The sequence below is a fragment of the Marmota marmota genome, unplaced genomic scaffold (assembly GCF_001458135.2).
Source record: "Marmota marmota marmota unplaced genomic scaffold, marMar, whole genome shotgun sequence".
In the NCBI taxonomy this organism is placed as follows: Eukaryota; Metazoa; Chordata; class Mammalia; order Rodentia; family Sciuridae; genus Marmota; species Marmota marmota.
This window is the reverse complement of record NW_026000057.1, coordinates 42,744,197-42,764,792: the sequence shown is the minus strand read 5'-3', so window position 1 is coordinate 42,764,792 and position 20,596 is coordinate 42,744,197. Positions and strand designations below refer to the sequence as shown.

General features: G+C 34.6%; 1 protein-coding gene across 34 annotated transcripts in view; it reads left to right on the top strand.

Annotated features, from left to right (window-relative positions):
* Camk2d (calcium/calmodulin dependent protein kinase II delta) overlaps positions 1-20,596 on the top strand; it is a 307,183-nt gene that overhangs the window by 260,006 nt on the left and 26,581 nt on the right. For 8 of the 34 annotated variants that reach the window (XM_048813828.1, XM_015484661.2, XM_015484664.2 and 5 more), the window contains exon 14: positions 7,421-7,469. In XM_048813828.1, the coding sequence (XP_048669785.1) occupies positions 7,421-7,469 (49 nt within the window). Of the gene's footprint in view, positions 1-103; positions 137-3,036; positions 3,097-5,194; positions 5,237-7,420; positions 7,470-8,835; positions 8,898-10,485; positions 13,770-20,596 lie in introns of those variants that run through there. The other 26 variants (XM_048813819.1, XM_048813811.1, XM_048813816.1 and 23 more) reach the window with 8 other exon arrangements.

Here is a 20,596-nt window from a genome sequence, read left to right as displayed (position 1 = left end):
CTCCTCTTTGAAAACTAAATTATTCTGTACTACATGCTTTGGCACTTTAAATTCAACGGGTCATACTTTTTTCTTTTCCTTTCTCTTTGACTGGTCAATTCAGAAAAGGAAGTCGAGTTCGAGTGTTCAGATGATGGTGAGGATCTCTATCTGCCAGATTTCTCCTGTGAAAATTCACACTTAGGAATAAAACAGTCTTATTTAATATAAGTTAGTGTAAGTGGAGGAAGTATAGAATCATCACGGGTCAGTGTTAATCAACTGTCAAAACATGGTACCCACTTTCACATTATATTGTTTTTCCTCTGAAGTTAATATTTTAAATAGGTAAGAAGTTAAATCCTCATCCATATGCTGTTAATGAATTTGACCTTATGCAAGGACAAAGTCATTTTCTCTTTGAAAATAAAAGGACCATGACATAATTAATGAATGTTTACCGACAAGTAAAGAAATACTATGGAGTTATCTTTCAAATGAAGATCATGGTTGCTAAAATAAGAATTATTCTTTCTATAATATATTCGCTGTTCAGTTTATAAATAATGTGAAAGTGATCTTACAGTGTATCCATCATAACTAAGCACCTTTAAAAGAAATATGCATTAATCTCAACATTTAATAAATTCAATGTCTGAGAAATAGGAATATATTACCCAAGCTTCATAAGGGCAATTCAGTGCATCATTTAAATATTTGATTCAGTTCAGTTTTTTTTAAAGAAAAATATTCTGCTTCCATACCTAAACATAGATGCATTCACTTTTATGTTTAAAAGACAGTTAACAAAAGACACTTGTATCTTTTAAAAGACAGTAATTAAACATAGCTACATTTCTCTTGTATGTTTAAAAGACAGTTGTGGTTGAACCCATACTTGCTATTTGACTCTTTGAAAGGAAGTTTTTCTAGCGTTTTACTTAGAAATTTACCTATTATTTTCAAATTAACTAATTTTACTAATACCTTCAGAATATTCCCACAATAAAAAATTCATTAAGCTAATCTTTTCATTAACAAAATGTTTCCAACTGCACATTTAAATATGATTGAAAGTGGTAGTTAAGGCTTATATCTATGTACCTCATGTTTGCCATGCCTGGTGATACAGGTTTATCCACACCGAACAGCCCTCATTTGGGAGACATGATGGTGTGTGTGTGCTGTGTATCTATGGGTGAATGTGTATGGGGGGATGGTAGGCATGTTTGCACTTATACAGATAAACTCATGTGCATAAGTATGCATGTGGGACATTTTCAGTAAAATAAAGCATTTCTAAGCAAGCAATTACATCCTGGGGGGGGGGGGGGATCTCAATCTTATCTCAAAACAGAAATAAAAATATCTCAGAATATTTCTCTTTTATTTGCATCCACTGATATGAACTAAATACAGAATGTTAAATACATGTAGTGCTTTAATCATACGTATCCCTTATCATTTGACAAGAATCCAGCTGTGTTTTGCCAAGTGCTCTTCCTTCATAAGAAGTATTTGTGTGTGCATCCCTCCCTTATCTCATGTATTTTCTACTAACAGAAGTACATTTTGATCCCTCTTTAATAGACACCACTACCTCTTATCTCTTTTTGGCTTTTATCCAAATTTTTGCATTAAATTTTGTGCAGTTTGATTTAAACAAAAATTTTTCTAAAACTATCTGAACAGTATAGATTTATAGTTTAACATTTAATGAGTTTTCCAGTAAAGTTTAAAAGTTATCTGTTTTTCTGCATGTCACAGAGCACAGTATTACAAATTATCTAAATAATTCTACTGATACCAGTAACCACACAAATACAAATAAACAGAAAAGCAAAACATCTCATACATAAATTATATTTTTTATATTCTATCTTCCTCTCAATGCTAGTTTCAATATGATATATGGGCACAAATTATAGATATTCTAGAAATCCTGAGCAATTACCCATGTAAACACTTATAAATACTCATCTGGTATTTGTTTATTTTATGTAGCATGTGTTCCTTCTTGAGTCCTTAAGTACATTTACATTTGTATTAAAATTATGGGTTTTCTTTTTTAATAAAATAAAATATTGAAAATACCTAGATTATATAGTATAAGAAAAGTAATGTTTATATTTTCTTGATAAACATAATGTAATATATCATGCATGAGTTTAAAACAATGTTAGTTTTTTTTTAGTCTGATTCTTTAGTGCCCAAAATCACTTTGCAGTTTCAAGTTGCTTCTAGTCCACAAAGAGTCTTCTCTGTGGGCCATTACAATATTTATTTACCTTCCAATTTTGTTTTCAACATGGAGCCCACAGTGGTACAGATATCTTCTTTAAGGGTAAACCCAATTATTAATGCAAGTGAACTGTATTACTAAATGTGTTCTTTTAGGATAGCAGTAACACTTTGAAAGAAAATATGGTGTTTTCCTCTTAAGCAATTGTGAAAAATAAGGTCCTTTTATCTTCCGTATAAAGACTTTGACTTCCCCTCTAAATAACAGAAGATGAATTTTTAAAGGAGACCCAGACTCAACATTTTTAAAAAACGTTTTAACACCTGCCTTTGTCAGAAAATCCAGGTTTTTAGTTGGATGGTAGTGAATGAAGGCTCCCCAGAGAAAGATGGTTTATGTATGACTTCAGGCTCAAGAATAAAATGGGGGGAAAAAAAGGACTGTAACAGTGAACAATTGGAAGCTTGGAAACAGAATCCAACCTGAAGAGTATGAAAACGGTCATATTCATTTCATACTCTCCACTTGATCTGAGCTCCACTGAAGCGGCTGTTTGTCTGTTTGCCAAGGGGGCACAGCCAAAGCTGCCACATCTGTTTTCTCACCCACCATCACAGACAAGGTCCTCACCTGTGCATGACCTTCGGAGACTAGAGTGATCATCATCCCTGTCAGTCGTCACAGTGTCTTTCACGTTCATCTTCAGTGGCTCTTTATTTTCATGTCTATACCTCCACATAGACATGCCGCGTAGAGAGACTTTGGCTACCGAGGGGTTTAAGGCGTCTTTGTTTCTATTTTCTGCATACCCACAGATAAACAACAAAGCCAACGTGGTAACCAGCCCCAAAGAAAATATTCCCACCCCGGCGCTGGTATACCTGGACTCTTTGTAACCCTTCTTAACTTCTTTACTGTTTTTTGTTGTTTCTCTCATTTGCTTTCACTATGTAGATACACACATATATATATATATATATAAATATTTTATTTTGTTGGGTTTTTTTCTTTTTTGCTTTTTTAAGATATGGAAAATGTTCATCTCTTTTTCTTTTCTTTTCATGTTAAGAGAGTTGTCAAGCAGTATGTTTCTAACATGAAGTTATCTCATTTCATTGTTGAACATTGTGCTGGTCTCTGTGGTTGAAATTTTTGCATGCTGCCTTAGAAATACAGTAGAATGCGCTTTGGTTTCTCTTAGCTCTTCTGATGATGATAACAGCTCTGACATCACGCAAATGACCGTCTCTTCGTTTCATGACATAAATGTTGGCATCCAGGAGAGCTAATGGGATTATTGCTAGACAACATAAAAGCTGACCTTATTCAGAGTTTTATTTCCCTCTCATTCAAAGACAACATGGCTTTGTAAGACCTCATTTTATGAGATCAAGAGGCACTGGATAATTTAAAGCTTTTTGTTTGTTGTGTTTTAAATTAAATTTTCACTGTTTCACTTTTATCCAAACAATGAGTTTGCGTAGTATAGAACCTTGCATTATCAATGCAGACAAGTTTCTTCCATTTTGGTGAAATCCACACAATTAAACTAACTCAGTTGAACACTTTGAGATGATGTTGTATTAAAATTCAAAATTTGAATACTGGCATTCTGTGTTCTAAGCTATATAATATTTACCTCAAACTGTTCTCATATTTTGATTTACAATTTTCAGAAATGTTTCTGATTTTTTTTTTACTGTCCCCATACTATTATTGTAAATGAATAATGAAAAAAAAACAATAGGAGGTTATTCACTTGGGTCAACCAGTAAACTCAATTTTAAATGTAAAGGAAGAAAACATCAAAGTAGAAGATTATTAGGGCCACAGGTAGCTCAGTGGCTGATCGTGTGCTTAGCATGCAGGAAGCCCAGAATTTGATCCTCAGTGCCCCCCAACACACACACACACACACACACACACACACACACACAATAGCAGGTTTTCTACTAGTGAAAAACACTGTCCATCACAGCTGTAGCCAGGGAAAGCATGAAAGGAGCAGTAGGTAGGTTCTCTAAGTATGCAGGATCAACTATCACAGGATAGTAATAGTGGATTGGGGTAAGGCCCACTTGCCAACTCGTCAAATAATGAAAGTGCCAAGCAGGCCACTGGTGCACAAACCCTGAATCTTTTCTTGCATCAACTGTTTGCATATTACTTTCCACTTGAGATTTTTTTTATATAGTAATAGGAAAAAAAAACAGTATTTTCTTCATGGAAAAAACATGACTTTACAGCCAATTATTCTGTGTAAAAAGTCCATAAAGCAGAAATTTTTTTTTAGATATGAATGCATATAGGGTTTATCAACAACATGTTTCCAATTATAGTTATTATATGATTAGTTCTAGAACCCATTAAAAGATCCTTTTAAATGATTCTTAAAATCTCTCATGGACTTTTGAAATGTATGCTTTAAGATGGTCTTTTTTATTTTTAAAATATGGTCCGATGTTTCTAGATTTTTTCCAAGGGTATTCAGCTATGTGCTAATTATAATAAAGATAACATAATTAATTCTCCAAGCAATACAGCTGAAAAAATAACTTCACAAAGAATATGAAATCTTCTGAAAAAGATCTACCTTCAGTGACTTTGGCCCATTTTCTATGTGACAACATTAATGGGCGCGTTAAAGAAACGAAGGTTCTCTGTGGCATAGGACTTGGTGAAACAGTGAGTGCCTCTTCGGGTCTCCAAATTTCAAAGCCCTGTGTGTATACTGATCAGGAATAAGGTCTTTGCATGCTGCTTCCGGGTAGGGCAGAGTCTTATCTCATGGCTCACCAGGGAGATCTTTCATCAGAGATCTTGTCTGCTGCAACATCTGACAGCAGTTAACATTGCTTTAGCTCTTGTCACTGTTTAGTTTTGTCAGTTGGCTCTTTCTGCTCTGTCCCTCAGACTAGTAAGAATGTACTTACCAATGCGAACTGTTTCTTTCTCTATTTTGTTCTCACTCAGGAGCCCCAAACTACTGTAATCCACAACCCTGATGGAAACAAGGTATTCAGAAAGAATCAACCACATCTTGCTTTAACAAGATTACACATCTCATCAAATTCTCAATACAAAATTAATTTATGATCTAAAAAAGAAAAAGAAAATCTTTGTTCTTTGTTTACTGCACTTTCTTTTTGGCCTAATGATTCTAAAACTGTACACCAGACTTCTTTTAAATAAAAATGAATGACAGCTTGAAAGAGAAATGAATGATATCTTTGTAAGAAAATAAAGTCAGGTTATACATTTATAATGTCATTCTGTCATGATGACTGTGTATCTTAAGCAATTCTACGTGGTCTTTTTTTGTTTTTCCATGCCTGTTTGTGCATTGTACTGTAGATGTATACTGCATGAAATTTTAGAATTTCTTGCTATCATTCCATTGTCTTCAAAAATATCAACTTGAGTTTATAGGTATTTGTTTAAATTTAATGTTGTTTCTGAGTTTTATTCTCTTCTGTTGTCATAGTATTTTGGTTTTGTTTTTGTTTGTTTTCAATTCCCTGTTGTTGACAGTGTTGTTGTTGTTTGGCATGAATTTGAGGAGAATTGGGAGTTTTGCTTCTTGTGAAATATGTTTGTCATTGAGTTATATGCATTTCAGTAACAGTTAATTATTTATGCTGAATGAAGACTAATATGCTCTACCTATTGTAAATTATTTGTACAGCATGTTAATTAAATAACAGCACTCACATACGTATATAAGGGTGAAGGGAGACATTTTCTGAATGTATTTTATGTTTCCCATTTATTGCTTTTTAGACATTGTTTTATCTCTAAGGGGAAGAAAAATACCATCATCAGACTTTTATCAAATAATAATATAATCATGGGTCTTACTTCTCCTTACCCTCATCAACAATAATGGATGGGCTTAGAAAATACATTTCCTCTCTGGTTTAACATTCCGCTGGTCAATACTGAATCATTAAAGTAAAAAACATTAAGTATTATTTTTTTAAATTTGAGATGCATTTTACAGTTAAAGACTTAAGGTAGTGAGGACCATCACATATGAGAATGATTTTTTCAATAGCATTAGCAAATGAAAGATCAAGCATAACAGCTGGAGTGGACACTTTCATAGTTCTAGCTATATCATTTGTAAGAGTTGTTGCATGGTATTCCTTGCTTACATAAATTAGTCTACTGTTACAATGCATGGGTTTATCTTCCATGTTTAAATCTAAACGCTATGTCACCTTAAGGAACGCATGAAGACTTTTTTTTTTTTTGGTTTGGTGTGTGTGGAGACTCTGGATACATTTTTACATAGCTTATCCCTTTGATTCAAATATTGTGTATTATATATATATAAATTGATCACTTTTTAAAATATTGAATCTATAAAAATACACTGGTATTTCATCACTTTTCAAAATCTGTTTTATGTCACTGAGCATATAACTGTTGATTGAAAGTTTGCTTGCAATTTTTTTCAGTAGCCTTGACTTATTCCAAATAGAAAATTGTATCTTTCTGATGCATACTGCAAAGTTTTTTTCCTAGAAAATATTTTTATTAGTACACTTTCACTGAAAATATTCATCAAACCATTTTAAGAAACATACCTCAATATATGGCAATTACAGTGTACTTTCAAGTGTGCTAACTCATCTCCAACTTAATTTGTAGTTTCACAAATAAAGAACTTTGTATTTTCATTGTGGAAGTGGGTTTCTTATCAATGACAATCAGTTTCTAATTTAGGCAAGATAGAAAAAAAATCTAAAAGTAAATTATTTCGTATAATTCCATTGTGCTGGCCCAACATGAAAAGTCTTCTTCAAATTGCTTTCAGCCTATTATCGGCTTAATACCTTTACTTTCTTTATTCTCTTAAACACATACAAAAAAACATACTTTATGCAACACTGTGACACAAACACATCTTTACCCAGTTTTTAAAATAAATTATATATTCTGCTACTTCTACAAATCACCCAGAACTTATACTGCTACAGATTTAGGCAACCAGAGTACTCCTTTTTGAAATGTTTATAACATTTGACATTTTATTTCTGTTAAAACCACTTAAATGTATTTGTCCATCTGCATGTCAGCATATGCACACAGCCTGCTGAAGAATTTTGCATGATATGCATATCACTAGTCAAATTCATAAGATGAAACCAAGCCATTCATTACATGCAACTTAAAAATGTGTTTTCTTCTCAACAGGAGTCAACTGAGAGTTCAAATACAACAATTGAGGATGAAGATGTGAAAGGTATGCTCAAGTCAGAAATGAAAAATCCTAACCCAAAGTTCCATATGTATCAGAAAAGAACATAATTTGTTTCAAATAAACAATGAATTTAGGAAGTAGTCTTATCCTGAAACACAAAGTTAATTTTTTTATAAATACATTATTATTTTAATATATACATATTGACTTTTCCAATTTTTTTTTACATTATTTTATGTGTTTTAAAATATTGATATACTCAGACACATTGTTATCATGACAACTAGTGTGGGTAGATGATAACAAATTGTACATTTGTCAATTAAAAAATAATATGAAATTTATGCACATATTGGATATATTCATGAATCCTCTCTAGAATACAATTTATATTCAAGGACACAGTATGAAAACAACACTTGTTTAAACTTGAGATGGTTTCAAGTGGCTATCAATGGAATTTTGTTTTGGCAGCTTTTTTAGTCTAGATTTTCATGTACTTCTAATATATTCAGTTGCATTGTCAAAACTTTTTCAGCTACTGACATCTTCTCCATACTAAACACATGTTTGCAGTTAGCTTGCTTCCTTGTGGCCACATCTCTGGGTTATTTTTGCTTCAATCATTCTTGCAGTTTGTGTTCTTATTTTTGTGTGTATAACTACAATTCTACAAGCCACTTGTTTAGAAGGCTGAAAAAAAAACCATTCTGAAAAAGAATGGTTTAAAAAAGACATTTAAAATATAATTACTAAAGGAAAGGAAATATAAAGAAAATTGAAACATATATAATTATAATTTCTATATAATTAAACCTTATGTAGAAAGACAATTTACCCAATAGCATCATCAAGGCTTATAATTCCATAGGTGGCTTTAGTAAAATATAGGATTGAAAGGTTGTATTCATGTTATTGAATAAACAACCAGGGAATTCTCAGGTCAAGGGAAGACATACGCACTTTAGGAAATAAAGATGACTGTGGACCACAAGTTGCCAGTCACCTCTGCTGACTTTTCCCTTTGGGGTTGAATAGAACAGCTGGCACTATTGAAGTGTACTTCTATTTATATTACTAGTGCACTGACTTAACTCTGCTAGAGGAAGACAGTCATTGTTTTTTATAGTGGAAAGGTGAATAGCTGTGTCAGGTATTTTATATAGTAGGTCTGTTCGTATCACTCTTGCCCCTGAGCTAAAATTTGAACTGAAATAATTTTATGAATCATTGATGCTAGTCACATTAGATATAGAGTTTAAAAAAAAACAACAACAACAAATAAACAGATGTGCGGTTTAGCTTTCTCAGTGATTCTAGAAGCATCATGTTCTTAAGGGGTTTGGATTCATTAACTCAACTAAGCAAAATGTTATGTGTGATTTTTCACATTTTTCCCTTGATCAAGATTCAGAAAACCTATGCATTATCCACTGGAAAGACTGTGAATCTTAAAATAACTAAGTAAAATCAGGAGGATACCAACACTTCACTGTTTGCAGTTCATCCACCAGGAAGTTTGAGCAGAGTTCCTGAATTCAGCTCTTCAGTTGTGAAATACTAATTCAGGGTCATTGATATTAATATATGTACATATCAATATATACAAAGAGTCCTCTGGTATTTCACAAATAGAAATAATATTTGCCTGTATAGTTATGTCGAGTATATAGCACCAAATGTTAGAGAAATGAAGCTTAATAATGAGTTCAGAAGAAATGTCCGATTGATAATTGAGCCCAAAGTACTTTGGTTTATTTCCTTGAACCTAATAAATAAATTATTTAAGTTTCTGTTTAACTTTACTAGCATGGATCTGGCCACAGAATCCTAGAGAGAGTACTTTAGGCCTCATTTGTGTTCTCTATAAAACCCATACAGCCTTTGGGTAGCTTTTTAATATTGAATGAAAATGTTAAGACTAGAAGATGTTTTGCAAGATCACCCATCCCATCATTTTGACTGTAAGGCAGGTGGTACATAAAGTGGTCATGAATGTTTTGATGTATTTATTTTGCTGGCAATATGTTTGTGTAGGAATCTCTGCATTTATCAGTGCACAGTCCTCAAAAAAGACCCATTATATTTCTGCATTTGAATGATTATACTTTTTCCTTCATCTCAAAATTTGCTATAGCTCTGGTAGCTTAATAGAATATTTGTTGTCCATCTCTGTTAGAAACCGCATTTACCTATATATTAAACATGTAGGAACTGACAAAGACCATCAGTTATATAACCTGACCAGAACTATGTTCTCTTTACAAGACCATATCCCATCTATAAAATGGCATTTCTTTCTTCTGCACATACTCTGACCTTTCTGTGTAGCACCTTGTGATCATGGAAAAACACCACACTTTTCAACAACCGTAAGGCATATTGCTTCAGCATACTCCTGCCTTGTGGCACATGCTCTATCCATTCCCTCCAGCCATCTCATACGTAGCATGTCCAACATGTACTGTGACTTGCGTTTCATGCTGGTATGATCCCTTGAATACCATATCACATGTTCCCCACACTGATGCCCCATCCCCAAGGACTACTTGGCAGAGAAGCTTTTGTGTTCTCTCCACTGCAGATAATGTGGGCAGGGGTGGTTAGGACTCATACGGTGATTTTGCCAAAGAGAGAAATGAGATAAACCAACAGCACAGTCCCCTTCTCCCTCACTCTTTGGGGTAAAAACAACATAGACAAGCCAGCTGTTCTCAGAGAAGGAAGAAAGGAGACATAGTAGATAGACTAATGGTGCTTCACAGGGGAACCTGGAGCACCCTAGTAAACCAAGATTTAGAGGAGACCCACTTTCCTTTAACACTGCTGGTTTCCATTCAGAATGACTACGGGGGCTGGGGATGTGGCTCAAGCGGTAGCGCGTTCGCCTGGCATGCATGTGGCCCGGGTTCGATCCTCAGCACCACATACAAACAAAGATGTTGTGTCCGCCGAGAACTAAAAAATAAATATTAAAAAAATTCTCTCTCTCTCTCTCTCTCTCTCTCTCTCTCTCTCTCTCTCTCTCTCCCACTCTTTCTTTAAAAAAAAAAAAAAGAATGACTACGGTTCTCTGAGGCCCAAATGAGGTGTTCCTTCTGAGCTGTGTCTAGGCTCACTTTCCTCATTCATTCAGCAAGTCTTTATAGAATGCTTACTGTTTGCTTGAACTCCACATTTCTCCCTGTAAAATATTCACTGTCTAGCGAGTTCAGAGATTCAGAATCCAACCACACTTCTATATGCTTTACCTGAGTCTTTTTTGCTAAAATGTAGGCTCATTCTCTCATGTAATTCAATAAGTATCGAGAAAACATAGAAGGTGAGATTCAAGATAAGTGTATTTTTTTAATCTAAAAATCCTTTTATTTTTCTTAAAAACTTCAACATTGAGTTATAATCACACTTTTCTTCCTAAGCTCACAGCCATCGTAAGAAATTTGCCTCTTTTTACAACTCCTATTTTTCAAAAGCTCCTAGAGTTCCTTGTTTTCTTTCTCCAAAGGGAATGTGTTGACTTCCTAATGTTGACCTTTTATACAGCTGTCTAATTTTGTCCTGTATTCAAAAACCAAATATTATTTCTGATGCTGTCAGTAAACTCAACCACTAACTCAATGTCATGGAGAGGTACTGACAGTTTGAAAACAAATGTGACTTTTAAAGCATAGTTACTGCCATAGCAGCACTATGGTAAGAACAGATCATTATTTGTCCCTCCTCCCAAAAAAAGAAAATAATAGTTTTCTGACCAGAACTAACATTTTTTTTTTTATTTTGAGACAGAGTCTTGATAAATTGCCCAGGCTAGCCTCAACTCTTACTATCCTTTTGTATCAGCCTCCCGAGTAGCTGATATTATAGGCATGCACCACTGTGTCCAGTTCAAAGTATACATTTTTAGGTCAAAACTGTTGAAACAGCCATTTCTATTTTGAATGCACTTGTAGTAAAACATTACCGTGTATCAATTTCAATGTCACTGAAAGGCTTTCATCATTTACATTTCATTAGAGAATAGCAATTCTAACAGGGCTCCTCCTTAGGGGTGTGGGTGTACCCAAAGTCAATGATATTTAGCAATGGTCCTTTCCACAGTAAACATTTGAAGACTGTCCTTTGGTTTGTGGCTATAGCCACTGTTTACAGGGCCTGTCGCTGTATGCCACAATGCCACTCCACCTCATAACCTGTCCAGCACCATTGCTCAGAGTCAGCTACCACTTCCTGATGAGTGCACGTCCATTTGATCCATCTGCTGCTCTTTCCCAGCATGCCCAAGTTGTGCAACACCTGTCGAAGCCGGGCTCCTGTATGCCCTGGTCATCTGTGTCACTCTGCTTCCAGCATCTCACTTCAGCTCACCACTGAGCAACTGCTTGGATCTCTTGCTGCATTTCATCCTTACATGTCTAGGCCAGTGGAGTTCTGTGCGACAAGCAGAAATCTGTAGCTTTGAGACTGATTGTGTGTGGAGCTATGTCCTTATTTACCCTCTTTTTCCTTTACCTGACTAATAGTTGATGGTAATGAAGCTGTATAGGATGTTTGCACAGTTATGGGCAGAGATGTTGGCACCCTTATCATTTGAGTGAGGTTTGGTATTTGATGATACCCAGATTTCCTGGTATGAGCTAATTGGCAGAATCTTTTGATGAATGAGCTGTTTGCATGTATCTTTTATAAACATGCACATTAGTATACTGTATGGTGACTAAAACTCAGACTTAGCTCTCCTTAAGTTCTGCTTTATTGATGAAAATCCTCATTTCTGTTAGGATTTCCTGGGGCAGATAATAAAATGATGGCAATCTTCTTCAGATTTGCATGCAGTTCATCACTTGACTTGTCTTACGTGTTTTCCTCACTTGCAGAATTATGCCATTCCATTAGGCAAAAAAATGTCTTAGAGGACCTTTAGTGTAGTATAAAATAACTACTTTGAGTTTTCTAATCTAAAATTTGGTTTTGCAAGATTATTAAGAAAATCTCTTATCCATATGTGTTCATCTACCTGATGACCTTCTAGCTTTTAAATCAGGATGAGTAATTCACAGAATTGATGCAGAATTTATTCTATTCTGCTACCAATGCAAAATAGTTTTCTTTTTCTCTTTGTATTTCATTTTTCCACATTTCTTCTACTTTATCTCTATATTCATTCTGTTTTTCTCTTTACTTTTTGCCTTCTGACAGGTCTGTATCTTGAATTTGTCAGGAAGAGCTTTAGGTTTGTGTAACTCTGCTGACAAAATACAGTCAGAACTGTTGCCAATCCAGTTTAATATAAAATCAAAACAAAAAAAAGTCTAAACTAACAAGCAAAACTATAAAACTATATATTTTTATCATAAGGAAAATAGACTCACTCTATTTGAATAAATTTTTGAGCTCAGAGTTATAAATAGATTTTCTTACAAGTTGCAAAACATTATAATGAGTTTTAGAAATAGCCACAGCAAAAATAATGTAGTATTATATTTTGAAATATTGCATAAATCCTAAAAGCACACGAAGTCTTCTGTCCAAATCTGCAGACTACGTGTCCATGGATTCAACCAACTGCAGATCAAAATTATTCAAAAATAACTGCATCTATATTGGATTTGTGCAGATATTTTTCTTGTCCTTATTCCCTAAATAATAACAGTACAATACTACATACTCTGAGTAATCTAGAGATGATTTAAAGTGTATAACAGCGTACCATAGAGAACTTTACCTTTAGGTGCATATGTAAAGGCCCAATTAAAAAAAAAACTGTAAATAAATAGAAGGAAGACTAGTGGAGTAAAGAAAGGGAGAACAGGGGGAAGAAGAAGGAGAGGAAAAGAGAAAGTACTGGGGACCAAAATGGAACAAACTATATTCCATGCATGTGAGATTAGTCAAAATGAACCCTACTATTATGTATAACTATAATGAACTAATAAAAACATCTTTTAAAAACTATACAAGAGGATGTGAGCAGGTTATATGCAAAAACCATGCTGTTTTATATAAGGAACTTGAGCATCCATGAATTTTGTTTTCTATAGAGGTTTCAGAACAAATTTTCTGGGGATACCAGGAGACAAGTATATGCTGTAAGATTCCTTCCGTCAGTTTCAGAACCTTGATTAATCTCTCAGTCTTTTAATTTTGAACTCATTTTAATAGTTCAAATTTTTAAAATCTGACATTTACTATTCATACATACTTGTTTATGTGGTAGTTAAAACTACAAGAGATAATCCAACTCACCACTTGTGTGACCCAAAATTTCATAGATGGCAAGAGCTAACATTAAAATATAGTTTCATGATAGTAGAGGATAGGAAAGGCAGCAGAACACAACAGACACTAGTATGGCAATATGTAAATCAATGGATGTGTAACTGATGTGATTCTGCAATCTGTATATGGGGTAAAAATGGGAGTTCATAACCCACTTGAATCAAAGTGTGAAATATGATATAGCAAGAAATTTGTAATGTTTTGAACAACCAACAATAAAAAAATTTAAAAAAAAAAAAATATAGTTTCATAGATACTGAAGATAAAACTCTCTTGTTTTTGTTCATGTATCTATTCTTACCATTATGAAATTTAAAATAATCGAATAAGCTGCTGAATTTAACATTATGTATAATTGTCATTTCAGATAATAATGTTTAAACTAATGTAAAATATAAAATGTCAGAAATGACCTGATTGGAATCTAAAGTCTATAATTCGGGTTCCATCCTTTTTTTTTTTTTTTAAAGAGTGTGCAGTTAAACATTGTAGGATAATATATTATAAAATAAAACAGATGGTAATAACATGAGCTAGACAAAATAATCAAAGCAAGACATTTAATTCAAAGTTGAAAAAAGGAATACATTGCTGTGGTTTTAAGATATATGATTTCAGTTTAGAGGAAAAAAAACAATTTCCACTAACTTGGATAACCAGATGTTATCAGTAGCAAACCTATAAAAGCAGTACTTTAAACATATTCCAATAAAGATTACTATGGAGTTGTATTTCATGCTTCTATTTACTATAAAAAATAATATAACAATAACTAAAATTACCCTTTGGCCTCATTCATCTCTGTACAGAAGTTCCATTCTAATTATTTATTGTTTCTATCAACTATGAATTATGTATAATTCTTAAATTATTAAAATAAAATAGTTCCTTAAATGAAATACTATCTCCTTTCCTTAGTTTGTATTGTTTTCCCTAATAAATATATCTAGAAATTTTGTGAAATTATATGTCTATATTGTGATTCTACTTGTAAGTCAATGAAATAGCCCTGATTTTTCGCCTGTTATGAAATTTTACCATTATCCCTCTTATTTGCTCAAGAGAAATTGGGTCTAAAGTTTTCAAAGAAATTAGTCTTAGTCCTGTGCAATTTTAATATTCTATTAGTTGCAGGTCATTTTTTTTTCAGGCCAATATGTTAAATGGAGAAGTAAGATAGTAGAAAGGAGAAGCGGAGAAGACATTATTGAATAATTATGCTTAATTAATGAGACTGTGTAGAAACAATCACTTTTTGCATCTAAAATAATAGTATATTCATTATTCAATTTGGTGCAGTTCACATTTTGTGGGCATCCTCAAGGTATGCTGTACTAGGTAGACAGTAGCCATATTTCTTTTTTCTCATGGAAGAAATCTGCAAAGGACAAGGATGATTCTGCATGATAATGTGGCGTGCAAAGAGGCAGATGGTTGAGAGAATTTCAAATGGACAAGGCTAGTTCCGAATGAATTATGAGGATGTGTTCTAGCATAAGTCAACACAGTGAATTGTGCTCAATAACACTTAACTAAACTACAAAAGTTGTGCACAGTCTGGGGGTGACACTCTCAACAAGACAACTTTCCTAAGCATTTCTAAGCTTTGGAACATTCTATAACCAGTCAGTTGAACAACATTTACTATGAGGTAAGTGTTGGGAAATACAGGTTGGATACAAGGGAAATATAAAGGTGCTGTGGATCCAGGCATAACTCTCATACTTAGAGGTATTTTTGAGCCATAGATAACTATGTACAGATTTAGTGACACATGCTTTTTGTACTTTGAGTTTCCTGTTCCAAAGTTCTCTAACATATTAAGACATAATTATGGAGTTTGCATAAGAATACTATTGAGTATGAGAGCAAATTAAAGAGGAGCTACATAGCCTTTTTTTGTGATTTTCTTCTGTAAATTGAGTTTATAAATCAGTTATCTATTTTGAAGGCATTCATGACCACCACTCCTAATATCTCTTCAGTGAAACTTGGTTAAATATTACCAATTTTAATCTTGGATCCATATGCAACTATGAGAACTTAGCAGAACGAAGTTATTACTATGTTCTGGTGTTGTGAGTTAAAAGAGATGATGTATATAAAGTGCTTTCCACATTTTGAGTAAATAACAGTATTTTGATGAATTAGCAGTTACTACTAGTATCAGGTACCAGATACTATGTTAGTCACTAAGTGTTCAAAGATGAGTGCAAAGGGGTTGCCGTGTTCAAGGTCCTCACAAGCTGCTGATGATATACTCATAATCAGTGCCTTTTGATGAGAACACAGAAGCAGCACAGTAATTTAGTCTGGGATCATCCTGAAAAGACTCCTCAAATATGTGGCTCCTTCATGGTACATGCCTGTAATCTCAGCAACTCGGGAGGCTGAGGCAGGAGGATTGCAAGTTCAAGGCCAGTCTCGGTAACTTAGGGAGGCCTTACTACGCATCTTATGAAGGCCTTGCCTAAAAATAAAACGGACTGAGAATGTAGCTCAGTGGTAAATGCTACATTAAATGTTCCTTGGTTCAATTCTCAGTAACAACAACAGGCTTACCGAAACTTGTGAGTGACTCCTGAATTTATTTATTTATCTTTCTTTTTTGGTACTGGGAATTGAACCCAGGAGTATTTAACCACTGAAACACATCCCCAGTCCTTTTATATATTTTATTTAGAGATGGTCTCAATGACTTAATTAGGACCTTGCTAAGTTGGTGAGGCTAGCTTTGACCTTTCAATCCTCCTACCTCAGCCTCCAGAACCCCTGGGATTACAAGCATGTGCCACCCCACCCCCAGGCTGAATTTAGTTTTTAAAAGTAAGGAATTATGAACCAGGAAACAAAAAACAGGGAGAGGAGAAATATATGATACATAGAAGGCACCGAAAATTCAGATACTGCGGCTGATAACCAGTGATCTTGAATCACACCAGCCCTAATGCCCTCTTTCAGAGAAAGCCAAGCACTTTGCCAGGCATGAGGTATCTAACCTTTTAAAGGGAGAAAGAGAAATTTTAAAACTATTCCTGGTGTCTCAGTCTATATGAGAAATGGAGAAAAGACAGTGAATTGCTCATTAGAAATCAGATGTCAGTTTCCTAAATTTCATGACTGTGTGGAGAAGATGATGTGAACCATGACCCCAGATTAAAGTGGGAGAAGGGAAGTTTGGGGAGAATGGGAATATGGAGATAAATCTTAACTTTTCCAGTAAAAGTACAAGTTTCGGTAAGCCTGTCATTGAATCTTTGTTTCAAAATGTCTCAGAGACTTCACGAGCTGCTCAGTAACTTCCTGCCTAGCAAAATTCAGGTTCAGTGGGATTTTTTTTCCACATTAGTTCCTCTGATGCATTTCTTTCTTTCTTTTTTTGCCTCTGATGTATTTCTGCTTTTAGTTTTGACCTATTGCTTGTTTCCTTTTAAGGTTTATTTCCTGCATGCTGCTTAGTCTTGAGTCAGAACCCAGTCTAATATTAGTCCTTGGGGTCACCAAGAATATAACTGCCCTGGACATTTTTTATTGCTCTTTTATTTCTGAAACTGGTGCATCCTAGAACAAGGCAAAGTTAAATTTTCCTTCCAATGGCTCCAACACAGCTATCTTCTACTTTCCAGTTCTTTGTTTCTGTCTAGTATTCAGATAAAGCTTGGACAAATCATATGAGCATTAAAAATTTACATAAAAGCATATACGTAGATAAAGCATAGACACAATCATTTTTAATAAATATAGAGAATCTTAGATGCTTGTAACATATGTAATTCCTGACAGAGACCTCTATTTAAAATATTTGGAGTCATTCATTTTAAAAAACAACAATAAAAGGATGAAGGGCTAGGGATATGGCTCAGTGATAGAGTGCTTACCTCACATACATGAGGTCTTGAGTTTGATTCTCAACACCACGAAAAGGTAGAAATTTAAAACACACACATACACATAATTGAAACTTACTGTGTGCTGGTAATGGTAGAACAGGCTGAGGATAAAAAGGATCAGCTTTGCCCTATGCAGTGGCATACAACTGTAATCTCAGTGATTTGGAAGCCTGAGGTAGAAGGACTGCAAGTTCCAAGACATCCTGGGCAACTTAGGGAGACCTTGTTTCAAAAACAAAAAACTGTGTGTGTGGCAGCAGGGCAGGAGCAGGGTGGGTATTAATGTAGATCAATGGTAGATTGACCCTGGGTTCGATCCCCGGTTGGGGGAGGGGGACAGCTTTTTCCCCAGGGAATTCTTAGTTTTACAGGATCCTCTTTAATAAAATGATATCCACCAGTGCATACCATTTTTTTAATTAACATTTTACTCTATGTTAAAGATTAACTTTTTTCAGGGTACATAAATAGAATTCTTTCTCCTTCCTTTCTTCATTTCTTTTAATGTGTGATAGCATTTTTCCCCTGGCTATTGTTGTTGAGCAGAATTTGTCCATCTATCTTGTAAAAGTAATCCCTGTGAAGGGTACAAAGCACTCATTTAGTTATTAGGATTACTGTGATTTGTTTTACTGTAGTAATTTCCTGTGAGTCCACCTAACAATAATAGCAGTAATAGAACACAGTTAGGATGAACAGAGATAATGTTTGTCAAATGCCTGGCAGTGCCTGACCCAAGATACTCAGTATGGTTACATAACTGCTGGCCATTCTTCCCATGAATAGATGATATGAACACAGCGTTCACTATTGAAAAAGTCCATAAGTCCAACGGGACCTTTGGAGTTTTGTTGTTGTTGTTGTTGTTATTGTTGTTTTGTTTTGTTTTAATTCTTAACATTGCACTCAATGAATTCATGAATTAATTAAAAAGATTTCACTTAAATTAATTTTGTCAGAGACAAACATTTTGCTTTTAATTAAACATGATGTATTTTAAGTAATTGTTGTGGGGACAGACGAGGCAATGCACTGGAAGATAGCAGGAAACAGTTTTATTTGGCTGCAGCCAGGCTCAGAGGACACAGCTTTTGCTGTAATCAATTAATCCCCTGAACCCCAAGTTCAGGTAATTTCAGAATTTTATACCCAACATGTAAGGGGAGGGGCTCAGAAGTTCTCAGTTTACAGAAGTTCACATAAAAGCAGCTTTTTCTTTCACTGTTCTAGGCAAGTTAACCCTTCAAGGACAATACCTGAGAAGGGGAGAGCTTCTTATCCCTATCTTTCCTCCCCCTGCCAGCTGTTTCCATGGAGCCCAATTGGTGACTTCTCCTATTTTTTATCACATTTTGCATTGGCACACACATCTCAACAAACTACTATACTGGATACATGTTTGTGAAAAACAAGTACAGGGGTGTTCAGCACCTGGAATGCTGATTTCTTCCCAGCCAGTGGCCAAGTAAAATAGAACAACAGGAAAATAGGAAGTTTAACTACATTGAACTTTTTTGTAGAGATTCTTTTGCTTATAGTCTTGTTATGTGAATATTTCTGCAGAAACTTAGTTAAGATTATTTTTGTGTGTGGAGGAGGGGGTGCCACTACATAATGACGCAAAATCTTCCCTTGTTTAAACTGATCCTTTTTCCCTATGGATAATCACATCGAGTGTTTTGAAAACTCATCCCAAATTAGCTCACTTTGGGCCATATCTTGATTATCACTAAGAGTAAAAATAGGTGGACTCATTGTTTTCTTCAGCAGTAGAATAGAAATTTTAAAACAACCATGTCTCTACAAAGGTATTTAAACACTTTTCAGGCAAGAGGTCTCAAACAACCATCATGTTCTATTCAGAGGTTATGATTTTGTCAGTGTTTCCTCAGGGAAACACTAACCATCTTGGTAGACACTTGCAGATTAAGTGTGAAAGACCTGTTGTTAGTTTTTGAAATGATTCTATACAGGATCCTTGGTTTCTTTATTAACATCATTGCATGTGGTTATTTACAATAGACCATCCAGCAAAACACAAACAGCAAATGTTAAGGAGAGAATTTGGGATTTTAGGAAAATAGACAAACATCCACTGAAGTTATGGCTTTCAAATTAAAAACAAAAACAAAACAAAATGAAAAGAAAGAAATTCTGCTCTACAACGTCATTTGTGTACAATTCAAACTAGGAAATATTTTTAATTGGGGAAAATAACTTGTTAGGATACTGTCTATTTTAAGTAGAGAATCTCATCTGTACCCAACCTACTTTACTTAGAATTAGTAAATTAGGTATTCTAATGAAATTTTGTATGATATCATTCAAAGTTAAGCTGAACAGAAATGTAAGGATAATTCTGAACAATAGAAAAAACACCTCTGAAAAGGTTAAAAGTGTATAATAGCAGAAAAGGTAGTTTGCTTTTAAGAAACTATCATGATTTTTAGATGTGTTTATGAGAACATAAGAATAGTATGAACACATAAGATAACATATTTAAGTCTGTCTTCAAAAAACAGAAGTTCTTTATTCATAAACTTTACGAGAGAAGAGACACCTAAAAAGGAACTCATTAATACCATGTAAATATATCTAAGCAAGCGTTAGTAAAGTGAAATGTTGTGCTTACCAGTTACAAAGAATCAAACAAAACATTCTTTGGGATAAGAGTGTAAACATCGGGGAAGATGGCCGCTGCATACGGGGGTTGCTGAAGTGCTGAGCGTGGTGCTCAGAACAGCGGCTTTAATGGAGATTTCGCAGTCTGTTAGAGCTCCTTTCACCATTAATCTGTAGCGGACCACCTTGCCAAGCAGCAGGAAGAACAAAGAGATCGAAAAAGAGACGCTTGGCTCCCGGAGGCTTGGCTGCTCAGAGCCGCGGGCGCTTTGCTCCCATCTGCTTCCTCTTTCGCTTCGCTCCGGGCAGAGAAGCTGAGTGTGTAATCAGCAGTGGATTGTAAGTACCCGAGGCAAAGAAAGCTCAGTGCGCCCCGCCTTT